The 13,942-nt window shown below is 46.7% G+C and overlaps 1 protein-coding gene across 3 annotated transcripts in view; it reads right to left on the bottom strand.

Annotated features, from left to right (window-relative positions):
- Nucleotides 1–13,942, bottom strand: part of UPF3A (UPF3A regulator of nonsense mediated mRNA decay) — a 178,857-nt gene that overhangs the window by 62,240 nt on the left and 102,675 nt on the right. For all 3 annotated transcript variants that reach the window (XM_063953397.1, XM_063953396.1, XM_063953398.1), the window contains 2 exons: nt 5,964–6,019; nt 5,716–5,874 (listed from right to left, as the gene is read on the bottom strand). In XM_063953397.1, the coding sequence (XP_063809467.1) occupies nt 5,716–5,874; nt 5,964–6,019 (215 nt within the window). The remainder of the gene's footprint in view (nt 1–5,715; nt 5,875–5,963; nt 6,020–13,942) is intronic.

Below are 13,942 nucleotides of genomic sequence, written 5' to 3'. Positions count from 1 at the left end.
CCCTTGGTGAGAAGGGTCAATTGGGACATGGAGATAAGCATCCTTGATGTCCAGAGACACCATATAATCCCCTTCTTCCAGGTTTGCAATCACCGCTCTGAGTGACTCCATCTTGAATTTGAACCTTTGTATGTAAGTGTTCAAGGATTTCAGATTTAAATTAGGTCTCACCGAGCCGTCCGGCTTCGGTACCACAAACAGCGTGGAATAATACCCCTTTCCCTGTTGTAGGAGGGGTACCTTGATTATCACCTGCTGGGAATACAGCTTGTGAATGGCTTCCCATACCGCCTCCCTGTCGGAGGGAGACGTCGGTAAAGCAGACTTTAGGAAACGGCGAAGGGGAGACGTCTCGAATTCCAATTTGTACCCCTGAGATACCACCTTAGGGATCCAGTGGTCCACCTGTGAGTGAGCCCACTGCACGCTGAAATTTTTGAGACGGGCCCCCACCGTGCCTGAGTCCGCTTGTAAAGCCCCAGCGTCATGCTGAGGACTTGGCAGAAAACGGGAGAGGGCTTCTGTTCCTGGGAACTGGCTGTTTGCTGCAGCCTTTTTCCTCTCCCTCTGCCACGGGGCAGAAATGAGGAGCCTTTTGCCCGCTTGCCCTTATGGGGCCGAAAGGACTGCGCCTGATAATATGGCGTCTTCTTATGTTGAGAGGCTACCTGGGGTAAAAATGTGGATTTCCCAGCCGTTGCCGTGGCCACCAGGTCTGTTAGACCTACCCCAAATAACTCCTCCCTTTTATAAGGCGATACTTCCATATGCCTTTTGGAATCAGCATCACCTGACCACTGTCTTGTCCATAACCCTCTTCTGGCAGAAATGGACAGCGCACTTACTCTTGATGCCAGTCGGCAAATATCCCTCTGTGCATCACGCATATATAGAAATGCATCTTTTAAATGCTCTATAGTCAGTAATATACTGTCCCTATCTAGGGTATCAATATTGTCAGTCAGGGAATCCGACCAAGCCACCCCAGCACTGCACATCCAGGCTGAGGCGATTGCTGGTCGCAGTATCACACCCGTGTGAGTGTATATACATTTTAGGATATTTTCCTGCTTTCTGTCAGCAGGTTCCTTAAGGGCGGCCGTATCCGGGGACGGTAGTGCCACCTGTTTAGACAAGCGTGTGAGCGCTTTATCCACCCTAGGGGGTGTTTCCCAACGTGCCCTATCCTCTGACGGGAAGGGGTATGATGCTAATAACTTTTTAGGAATTAACAGTTTTTATCGGGGGAAACCCACGCATCATCACACACTTCATTTAATTCCTCAGATGCAGGAAAAACTACAGGCAGTTTTTTCTCACCCAACATAATACCCTTTTAAGTGGTACTGGTATTATCAGAAATGTGTAAAAACATTTTCCATAGCCTCAATCATGTAACGTGTGGCCCTACTGGAAGTCACATTCGTCTCTTAATCGTCGACACTGGAGTCAGTATCCGTGTCGGCGTCTGTATCTGCCATCTGCGGTAACGGGCGTTTTAGGGCCCCTGATGGCTTTTGAGACACCTGGACAGGCACAGGCTGAGTCGCCGGCTGTCTCATGTCATCAATCTTTTGTAAAGAGCTGACACTGTCACGTAATTCCTTCCATAAGCTCAGCCACTCAGGTGTCGACTCCCTAGGGGGTGACATCTCTGTTACAGGCAATTGCTCCGCCTCCACATCATTTTCCTCCTCATACATGTCGACACAACGTACCGACACACAGCACACACACAGGGAATGCTCTGATAGAGGACAGGACCCCACTAGCCCTTTGGGGAGACAGAGGGAGAGTATGCCAGCACACACCAGAGCGCTATATATATACAGGGATAACCTTATATAAGTGTTTTTCCCCTTATAGCTGCTGTATTGTTAATACTGCGCCTAATTAGTGCCCCCCTCTCTTTGTTAACCCCTTTCTGTAGTGTAGTAACTGCAGGGGAGAGCCAGGGAGCTTCCCTCCAACGGAGCTGTGAGAGAAAATGGCGCCAGTGTGCTGAGGAGATAGGCTCCGCCCCTTTTTCGCGGACTTTTCTCCTGCTTTTTTATGGATTCTGGCAGGGGTTAAAATACATCCATATAGCCCTGGGGGCTATATGTGATGTATTTTCGCAAGCCAAGGTGTTTTTATTGCTGCTCAGGGCGCCCCCCCCTAGCGCCCTGCACCCTCAGTGACCGAAGTGTGAAGTGTGCTGAGGAGCAATGGCGCACAGCTGCAGTGCTGTGCGCTACCTTGGTGAAGACAGGATGTCTTCTGCCGCCGATTTTCCGGACCTCTTCTTGCTTCTGGCTCTGTAAGGGGGCCGGCGGCGCGGCTCTGGGACCGGACTCCGAGGCTGGGCCTGTGTTCGGTCCCTCTGGAGCTAATGGTGTCCAGTAGCCTAAGAAGCCCAATCCACTCTGCAAGCAGGTGAGTTCGCTTCTTCTCCCCTTAGTCCCTCGATGCAGTGAGCCTGTTGCCAGCAGGTCTCACTGAAAATAAAAAACCTAAAACTAAACTTTCACTAAGCTCAGGAGAGCCCCTAGTGTGCACCCTTCTCGGCCGGGCACAAAAATCTAACTGAGGCTTGGAGGAGGGTCATAGGGGGAGGAGCCAGTGCACACCAGGTAGTCCTAAAGCTTTACTTTTGTGCCCAGTCTCCTGCGGAGCCGCTATTCCCCATGGTCCTTACGGAGTTCCCAGCATCCACTAGGACGTCAGAGAAAATAGGTTTATCTGTAAGATAGAGCCCCCAGCTTTGACCCCATCTGTGCTGTGGAAATGGATGTCAGGATTATGAACAGAGGCTGGTATAGAAACAGGTGTTATACTGCATCTCAGCTAGTTTCTGTCATTTAAACTAGTTACTTTGCCTTTACTTGATTTCTCTGATACTCAAGAGCTTAGAATTAAGGATATCCTGAGAGGTAGTGGTTGGAAACCTTTTATTACACCAAGAAAAATAGTGTAACAAACCCTATAATACGCTTTTGACAAGACAGGCCTTGGGCATGGTCCACATCCCTTTTCCTTAAGAATTATGGCTTCATACGCCACACTGTCAGCGGCACCGATACCTGTCGATAAATTGCTTCCTGATGATGCCCCATCTGTCCTGTTGATATTTTGATAGTGTCTGTGCACCCTTACCTTCTTAGCCAGTCTGTGATGCTACCAAAAACACCTTTTCCTTTTTACTTTTTTGAGGATACACATTAGCATCACCACCACAAGGAAACGGATAAACCAGATGAAAATCCCAAGGTACAGTCATATGGCGGGATGTACTGCAGGCTGAGATCGCCAGAGGTGCGGATTGCCAGACGTTTTTTTAAAGGGGCAATGACTTACAAGGCATGGATTTGCCTGGTAAGTGACTGTTCTTTTAAAAAAACGTCCGAGATCGGCCAGCAAGCCAATCTCATTACATCACACCGATAGTGTCTGCCAGAGATGCCTGTGGGTTCCTTGTTTTTGAGAAGAACCACTCCATTTTATGAGTTTAACAATTTATGACCCATTGCTTCTGGTGTAACCCAGTGATGACACTAATAAAGTAGACTAATGACTAATGAGGCCCTAAGTAATCCCCCAAAAATATGGTTTGGTTATTTTGACCCAATGTCCATCCTAATGGACAACGATGCTAGCGTTGTGTCTCATATATTAAAACATTGCAATTGCTTTTTAATTTGATAGTTTGATACCCCAGTAACTCCAATTACTGTTTGCATAATGATTTTGTCACAATTTGATTGATAAAGGACATTGATTTACTTGTAAAGCGGGACACACGCCTCGTGCAGCCGTTCTGGGTGAAGCTATTTTTTAAACTTGCAGCGACCGTTGCAAGCCGGTGTTGCCAACTGCCAGAAAATGTTTTGAGTATTTTTGTACATTTAAATTAGAGATGAGCGGGTTCGGGTTTACTCGGTTCTTAACGCCAAAATTAACACAAGTTCAGATTTTCCAGATTTTTCTTGCTGGCTAACCAAAACACTTGAAATCCGAGTAAAACCGAACCCGCTCATCTCTAATTTAAATGGACATTGGGTTTGAATAGCAACCGTCATCACAATACAGTCTACGCATTACAAATCTGCATTTTCAGGGAAAAATGCACAAAAACATGCCTGATGTTAGCAAAAGTGCTCACAAATAGGTGCCACTTGAAGGGCTGTGGTAACTTTGTGTCTGGAACAAAACGTTTTGCCATGCAAGGGGAGCAAATGCATTTATATTTTATCTGTGCAGGATAAATAGCAGCTGCTTTTGCATGCAGCCCACAAATGTAACATACTGTAGCTTAATTTCTACACTGCAATTTAGATTTCGGTTTAAACACACCCCACACAAATGTAAATCTCTCTGCACGTTACATCAGCCCCTCTTTGCAGTGCAACATGGTTTGGCCCAGTTGCTTGCTATTTTGCGTTACTTACAAACATGAATCAGGCCCAGAGAAATTATTAGTCTCTTTATTAACTGTAGCTTGTCTTCTGGCAATGAAACTGTTTTCTTTTGCCTGTCAAATAACAGCTATAGGAAAACTAACCACTGCATTGGCACTAGATTGGATGTTTGATAGTAAATGATCCAACTATTCAGAGCTATCCTTCTTATATTGAAATTCTGCCTTCATCAAAATATCTTCCATGTAAGTACTGAGTTACCTCCTTGGACGTCAGAATAACAGCCATAAATGACACAACGTTCACAAAAACAAAAAAAGCTTTGAAAGGACAAAAGGAAGTACCCAAAATTAGAAATGATGAGCTTGAACTATAAATCTATAGAGGCAATCATGGCCCATCCAGACCAGAACATACAAAATAAGCATCTAAGATGCCCATGGATACCATGAACTCAATCCGCTTCATGTTGTTTATGGCAGACTTAAGAAACTTCATCTTGAAGATGTTCACTCAAACCTGGGTGTCCATGGCCTTTAGGTTCAAGGACACAGCCACTGGCTTCAGCACGCCTAGAAAAAAATGTGCCCTCCCTGTTTTCTGTAATGCTGCTTGTCGCTGCCCCAAATGCCAGCAGCATGTCAATCAAGCGCATGAGTAGATCTGAAAACACTGTAGATGTACTTAAACATCAGGGTTGCTTACATCACTAAATTAAACCCCATGAACAGGGGATACGGTCATTAGGTCGACACCACATAGGTAGACAGTAATTAGGTCGACCACTATTGGTCGACATGCATTAGGTCGACATGGTCATGAGGTTGACATGTACTAGGTTGGCAGGTCAAAAGGTTGACATGAGTTTTTTTTTTTTTTAAATTCATTTTTTTAACTTTTTCATACTTTACGATCCATGTGGACTACAATTGAGAACGGTAACCTGCCCAAAGCATGACGAGCCATGTGAGGGGACACGGTGCACTAACTGGGGTTCCCCATCACTTTACGAAAAAAACAACACCAAAAAAAGTAAAAAAACTCAGGTTGAACTTTTGACCTGTCGACCTAGTACATGTCGACCTAATGACCATGTCGACCTAGTGACTCTGTCGACCTAATGTATGTCAACCAATAGTGGTCAACCTAATGACTGTTGACCTAAGTTTTGTCGACCCAACGACCCATACCCATGAGTAGTGTTAAGATGAGCTTCGTAAATAGGCATAAGTTCAACACTGCAGCAGCCCGTCTGACATAATGATTTATGAAACTTATCAGTTAATCAATATTTCCATCAACTTTTCTTTTTTTTTACCTTAATTCGTATTTCCTTTTCGCACATTTTCTTTTGCTTATCAGCTTCCTTCCTTTTACGCCTTTCCTCTTCTCTCCTTTTTCTTTTTTCTTCCTCTCTCAAGCGCTTTTTCTCCAATTCCCGTCGTCTCCTGTCTTCCCTTTTTTCTTCTCGTATTCTCTAGAGTTGCATTAATTAAACATAAAACATGAAATGCTAAAAGAATAAATGTTAAATGGTGCATTCCTCAGATCAAAGCTCTATAATACCTGTTTCTCTAATTTCCGGTTTTTGATGAATTCTAGAAGCGGAGTCGTCCTTCTGGCTGAAAGTCAAAACTACATTAATTGAACATATATATAATTATAGTCATTATTTATTTATGATATCTTATACAGAAATGTGCCAATGAATAGTGAGTATGCCATTCCATTTTAATGTTTTTCACAGTTAAAACTACACAATCTGCAACTGCCTGCGATCGCATGTTGGGGGTCGCCCAGCATAGGGCAAGGCCGCCCAGCATGCACATACATGGCAGCGATGCGATTGCAATGCAATTTGTGGATGACCCCCTGCCTCTGCAGCCAGGCTGCGAAGGCAGGCGCAGCGCCACCATTTTTTTTATCTGAGCAGCTGTCATTCATACTGCAGGGATAGGATCACAATATGACAGCATGCATATTGCTACCAATGTGCATGCACAGTACAGCACACGTTGTGAGTATGTAAACGGAACGCATCTCCGACACTGCCCCATGTTTTTTTAAAGAATAAATAAATAATTGTTACAATTATTTGCCCACAATCCTCTCATTTACCATTTAATCTAAGGACCAAAATACAAAATATAGATCCAGCTAACATTTCAGACAGCATCTCAGTCAGAGTTTTTGGTTTGAGATGTACCAAATGGTTTATGAAAGCCATTTACTGTAATTGCACAGTTCTCAATCAGCTACTATAAAAATATCATGATATTTATGTTTAGCAGGAACCATAGTGGAAAGGTTGCCACATTTGGAACATAATTAGTCAGATTTGAGTATTTGCTACAAAGGGAAATTCTTTCATAGAGGTGCATCCAATCTAACAACAATTTTGAAATGTGTGCCCAGGTTTCCCCAACAGAGTACTGGTTATGTGTCCACATACACCTATCTTCAAATACCTGTTTAGCTCAGCGGATTTTGCAACTTGACTGTGCCAAAACACTAGTACCTCGTACACTATATACAAACTAAGACTCAAAATTTTGAAAAAAGTGGCACAGTGGAGAAAAGCATACACAATCTGTCTAAACAGACAAAAGACATGTCTGATACAAATGCATCAAGTGGAAAGTAATGCCCAGGGAAGGTGATATTTTGGCACATGGGGGGTGTAAGCGTGTGAGAAAAGGTGGTTCTGCTGTGAGGCAGGTGGATTAAACTTATATTTAGATTGACACATGGTGGTAGTAGGGAGGGACCTCAGTGTGTTGTCCACCCTACTTGTAATACTACAGTATTATAAAGGGGGCTTATGGATAACATTTTTAAATCCATTTTAAAGAATGTATTTTAAGGCTGGGTACACATCAGATGATATGTTGTCCGATCCCACAGATCGGAGCAACATATCGCACACATCGTCCAATGTGTACCTGTGATTGCGCGCTCCCGCCCATCAACAGCGGGGTCATCACATTCAATATCAGATGTGATATGTTCTACATATCAGATTTGACGACCCGACAGCTGACGGCATGCTCCTGGATTTGGCCAATGAACGATATATTGTGCAGTCATGAGCTATATCATTCTGTGTCTACGGGCAACCAATGTTGTCCCGTCGACTACAATCAAGGATCATTTGATGTGTACCCAGCTTAAACATAATTAGATAACTTCTGAGTGTTTTTTTAAGAAATAATTAGTTAATAATATTTGCGAACTAGGGGGCTTATTCAGTAAGGATTCTTACTGCATTTCCCCAATGTTTGAGCATATGTGCAGAACAGGCCCTGCGAACGTGGCACAGTTTTGCGAATGCCTCTTCTTGAGTGACAAGCAGAAACGTTCAAGGGAAGGGGGAGGCCAGCATTGGCGAAACCGGGAGCATTTTCCGGGAGTGGCGAGGCCAAGGACTGCGTTGTGAGATTCAGTTTCCCTTGCCTAGCAAGTCGCCCTGCGACAGCAAGGATAAAGGTGCATACACACGGTCAGGGCCGGTGCTAGGGTGTTCGGCGCCCCCCTGCAAACTATAAAATTGCGCCCTCCCATATTCCGTTGGCGTGCGCCGGGAAAAGGGGTGTGGTCTCACAACTAAGGGGCATGGCCACACAATAGTACCCCCATTTAAAATTACGCCACAATGTAGCACAATCTTATTAATCTTATACGTAATGCCCCACCCGTAGTAGTGGCGTCCTTATATGTAATGCACCCCAGTAGTAGTAGCACCCTTATACATAATGCACTCACAGTAGTAGTAGCATCCTTATACACAATGCCCCCCAGTAGTAGTAGCATCCTTATACGTAGTGCCCCCCCAGTAGTAGTAGCATCCTTATACATAATGCACCCAGAGTAGTAGTAGCATCCTTATACGTAGTGCACCCCCAGTAGTAGATGCGTCCTTATATACGTAATGCCCCCCCCCCCAGTAGTAGAAGCGTCCTTATACGTAGTGCACCCCCAGTAGTAGAAGCGTCCTTGTACGTAATTCCCCCCTAGTAGTAGTAGCATCCTTATACGTAATGCCCCCCCCACAGTACTAGTAGCGTCCTTATACGTAATGGCCCCCTCAGTAGTAGCATCTTTACATGTAATGCCCCCCCCCCTGCAGTAGTAGCGTCCTTATGCATAATGCCCCCCCAGTAGTAGCATCCTTATACGTAATGCCCCTCTAGTAGTGGTAGCATTGTTATACGTAATGCCCCCCCGAGTAATAGTAGCGTCCTTATATATAATGCCCCCAAGTAGTAGTGGCGTTCTTATACGTAATGCCCCCCCCCAGCAGTAGTAGCGTCCTTATACGTAGTGCACCCCCAGTAGTAAAAGCGTCCTTATACGTAATTCCCCATAATAGTAGTATCGTCCATATACGTAATGCCCCACAGTAGTAGTAGCGTCCTTATACATAATGCACCCCCAGTAGAAGCCTCCTTATATGTAATTCCCCCGTAGTACTAGTAGCGTCCTTATAAGTAATGCCCCCCCCCCCCCAGCAGTAGTAGCGTTGTTACGCGTAATGCCCCCCCTGTAGTAGCGTCCTTATACGTAATGCACCCTCCCAGTAGTAGTAGCGTTGTTACGCGTAAAGCCCCCCCTGTAGTAGTAGCATCCTTATACATAGTGCACCCACAGTAGTAGTAACATCCTTATACGTAATTCCCCCCTAGTAGTAGTATCGTCCTTATAAATAATGGCCACCCCAGTAGTAGCGTAGTTTCACGTAATGCCCCCCTGTAGTAGTAGCGTCCTTATACGTAATGCCCCCCCAGTAGTAGTAGCGTCCTTGCATGTAATGGCCTCCCCCAGTAGTAGCGTCATTATACGTAATGCCCCCCCCCCCAGTACTAGCATCCATAAAGTGCGCGTACGCAGACATACCTCACACACACAATTCACACATATATACACACACATACACACCCACCCACCATATGCACACATACACACTCACCACACACACACACACACACACACACACACACACACACACACACACACACACACACACACACTTACCTAAGCCAGTCTCCCTCTGTACTGCAGTGCAGCCTGGTCAGTGTAGCTCCGCCCCTTCTGTCCCGTTTAGCCCCGCCCCTTTCGGCCCGTTAAGCTCCGCCCCCGTCTGTCCCGTACTCAGCCGCTGTCACACGGGGAGGGGAGGCAGGGCCGCAGGAGGTTTTTGATTCTGCAGACGCTGCTGCCAGTGACTGTCATACAGTGACAGACACAGCAGCAGCAGGGGGGACAGGACGGCGCAGCAGTGAAGGGATTCAGAGCAGGGAAAGCGCCTCTCTGTCCCAGCGCCTCCCTGCACTGCATCCCTTCGCTGAGCGGGTAGCGCCGGGCCTGCACACGGTGAGATTTTGACTATCTTCGATTTTGACTATGCGATTTCCCTTGAAATCCCCCAGTGCCCAGATAGCAGAGATTTTGACCATCTGTACCCTCGATTTTTCGCTGCTGTGCGAACGGGTACGGAAAGCGCATGCACGGTGGGCGCGACATTGCCCGGCGACAGGGAACGGTTGCATCACAAATGCAGGGAGGAGCTGGTATGCACCTCCTCCTGCATTTGCATTGCAGGCTAAGGATTTGCAATCCTTAATGAATCAGGCCCTAAGATGTGAAATTGAGTAAAAAGTAGCACAATGAAGGAAAAAGTAACAAAAAACGGAGAAAAAATAAGGCAGCGTGGGAATCACGCCAGGTGTCTTGTGCCATATGGTGCAAAAAGGTATAGATGGATGAGAACATGTAGTTTTACAATTATTAACCATAATTTTAATTCATTGAGTAGACTTTTTACTTTGTATAAAATAGGATTTTAAATACCTACCGGTATATCCTTTTCTCATAGTCCATAAGGGATATTGGGGACAGAATTAGTACGATGGGGTATAGACGGAATGATGGTGAGATTTATACACCAGCACACCAAAACATAACTGGGCCAGCAATGGCTGGAAACATTAACAGCTGAACAGGTAACACATAATAGGGAACCAGCAGCAGTAACCGGTCAGAGGCGGGCGCCCAATGGCCCTCATTCCGAGTTAATTGCACGATGCCGATTTTTGCAGTGCAGCGATCAGGTTACTACTGCGCATGCGTATGCACTGCAATGCGCACGCACGTTGTACGGGTGCAAACAGCATTGTTGCTGTGCAATGCTTCTAGCGACGATTCCATTCGCACAGCCGTTCGCAAGGAGACCGGACAGGCTGAAGTGATCAAGGGCTGAGTAAGTTCAGACCTACTCAGAAACTGCAAAAAACTTTTTCGTCCCGCTCGGCTGCACATGCAATCACACACTTGCAAAGCAAAAATACACTCCTATACGTTTGCACGGCTGTAAAAAGTAGCTAGCGAGCGATCAACTCGGAATGAGGGCCAATATCCCTAATGGACAACGAGAAAAGGATTTACCGGAAGGTATTTAAAATCCTATTTTCTCTAGCATCCATAAGGGATATTGGGGACAAAATTAGTTCGATGGGGATTTCCCAAAACTTCCATAACGGGCGGGACCGTGCGGAGACTGCTGCAGCACCGCCTGCCCAAACTCTTTGGCTAGGGTATCAAACTTGTAGAAGTTCACAAAGGTGTTCTTCCCCGACCAGGTAGCGGCTCAGCATAGTTGCAAGGCCGAAACTCCACGGGCAGCTGTCCAGTAAGAGCCATCTGACCTTGTCGAGTGGGCCTTCAAAGACTTAGGAACAGGCAAGGCTGCCGACACATAGGCCTGTTGGATAGTAAGCCTAATCCAACGAGCAATGGACTGTTTTGAAGCAGGACAACCCTTTTTCTGCGCATCATTGAGCACGAACAAGGAATCCGTCTTCCTGACCTGAGCTGTGCACCTGACATAGATCTTCAACGCGCGCACCACATCCAAAGACTCTGGAGGAGACAAAGCGTCAGAACAAGACGGACCCACAATAGGTTGATTCAGATGGAATGCGGAGACAACCTTCGGCAGGAACTGCTGTCTAGTCTGGAGCTCCGCTCTGTCCTCATAAAAGACCAAGTATGGACTTTTACACGATAAGGCCCCCAATTCTGAGACGCATCTAGCAGAAGCCAGGGCCAACAACATCACTGTCTTCCATGTGAGGTACTTGTCTTCTACTGTCATCAGAGGCTCAAACCAGGAAGACTGTAGAAATTGCAACAACACATCCAAAGCCCAGGGTGCCGTAGGCGGCACAAATGGATGTTGTATGTGGAGCACCCCTTGTAAGAAGGTCTGAACCTCTGGCAATACAGCCAATTTCTTCTGAAAGAAAATTGCAAGAGCTGAAATCTGGACCCTAACGGAACCCAGACGTAAGCCTTTATCCACACCAGCCTGCAGGAAACGTAGGAAACATCCCAAGTGAAACTCCACAGGTGGATATATGCATTCCTCGCACCAAGAGACGAATCTCCTCCAGATATGATGATAATGTTTTGACGTCACAGGTTTTCTAGCTTGCACCATAGTGGCAATAACCTTTTTGAAAAGTCCTTTGTGAGCTAGGATATTCCGCTCAACTTCCATGTCGTCAAACAAAGCCGCCGTAAGTCCGGGTAGACGAACGGTCCTTGCTGAAGAAGATCCTTTCGTAGCGGCATAGGCCAAGTGTCTTCTACGGACATGTCCAGAAGAGTTGCATACCACGCCCTTCGGGGCCAATCCGGCGCAATCAGGATTGCTTGGACTCTGTGATGTCTGATCCACTGAAGTACCCTTTACCCTTGGGATCAACAGGATCGGAGGAAACAGGTAGACCAGCCGGTAAGGCCAAGGCAACGTCAGTTCATCCACTGCACTCGCCTGAGGGTCCCTGGTTCGCGAGCAGTAGCAACGAAGCTTCTTGTTGAGGCGAGACGCTATCATGTTGATCTGCAGGTATCCTCACCTGTTGACAATCTGTTGAAACATCTGGGGATGTAATCCCCACTCCCCAGGGTGGAGGTCGCGGCGACTCAGGAAGTCCGCTTCCCAGTAGTCCACTCCCAGAATGAAAATTGTGGACAGTGCTCTTCCATTTCTTTCCGCACAGAGAAGTATTTTTGACACTTCTCGCATGCAGGCCTTGCTTATTGTCCCTCCTTGTCGATTGATGTACGCCACTGCCGTAGCGTTGTCCAACTGAACCTGGATCGCCCAATCCCTGAATAGAGGGGAGGCCTGAATCAGAGCATTGTATATCGCCCGAAGTTCCAGAATGTTGATCGGGAGTAGGGCCTCTTGGGCAGACCACCTGCCCTGGAACTGCGCCCCCTGGGTGACAGCTCCCCGTCCTCGTATACTCGCATCTGTCGTGAGGAAGGTCCAATCCTGAATCCCGAAACGTCGACCTTCCAGCAGGTTGGAAGACTACAACCACCATAGGAGCGAAATCCTGGCCTGGGGTGACAGCTGAAACATTCGGTGCATCTGGAAATGTGAACCGGACCACTTGTTCAGGATGTCCAATTGGAAGGGTCTGGCATGGAACCTTCCGAGCTGTATCGCCTCATACGAGGCTACCATTTTTCCCAACAACTTTATGCAAAGATGAATGGAAACTCGGGCAGGATGGAGAACCCTGCGAACCATCTCTTGAAGTGTTTTCACCTTGTCCTCTGGGAGAAACACCCTTTGAGCTACAGTATCCAGTATCATACCCAGAAACAGGAGCCATTGAGACGGTTCCAGTTGAGACTTCTGTAGACTGAGGATCCACCCGTGGTGAGACAGAAGCTGGATAGTGCGATCTATATGGAGCAGTAGAAGCTCCCTGGAACTTGCTTTTATCAGGAGATCGACCAGGTAAGGGACAATCTTGACCCCCGGACTCTAAGCTGGAACATCATTAACGCCATCAGCTTCGTGAACACCCTCGGAGCTGTAGACAGGCCGAAGGGCAATGCCTGAAACTGGTAGTGATCGTTCAGTAGGGCGAACCATAGATAGGCCTGATAAGGAGGTCAAATCGGGATATGCAGGTAGGCAACCTTGATATCCAGGGACACGAGGAATTCTTGTTGTTCCAGGCCCGCGATCACCACTTTCAAAGATTCCATCTTGAATTTGAAAACCTTCAGGTAAGGATTCAAGGACTTCAGATTCAAAATGTGTCTCACTGACCCGTCTGATTTTGGTACCACAAACAGACTGGAATAGTAACCTTGTCCTTGTTGTAGTAGGGGTACTTGTCGATGGCCAGCAGTAGCGTAACATGCATATTTTCCAAAACTGGCAAGCCTGATTTGAAAAATTGTTGGGGAGGAGCACTGTCTAACTCCAGCTTGTAACCCTGAGAGATAAGGTCCCTTACCCTGGCATCTTGGCAGGAACTGACCCAGATGTGGCTGAAGTGATGAAATCGAGCCACCACTGCGAGATCCCCTCGGGGTGGGTGGGCACCGTCATACTGAAGTCTTGGCAAAAGCTGAACTGGTGCTCTGGTCCTGAGAGCTGGCAATTGCTGGTTTCTTAGGGTTACCTCTGGAGCCTCTAGCTTCATTGGAGGCACCCCGAGCCCTAGATCAAAATCTGGAGG

Source organism: Pseudophryne corroboree, chromosome 2, assembly GCF_028390025.1.
Source record: "Pseudophryne corroboree isolate aPseCor3 chromosome 2, aPseCor3.hap2, whole genome shotgun sequence".
In the NCBI taxonomy this organism is placed as follows: Eukaryota; Metazoa; Chordata; class Amphibia; order Anura; family Myobatrachidae; genus Pseudophryne; species Pseudophryne corroboree.
This window is presented reverse-complemented; position numbering and strand designations above follow the sequence as displayed.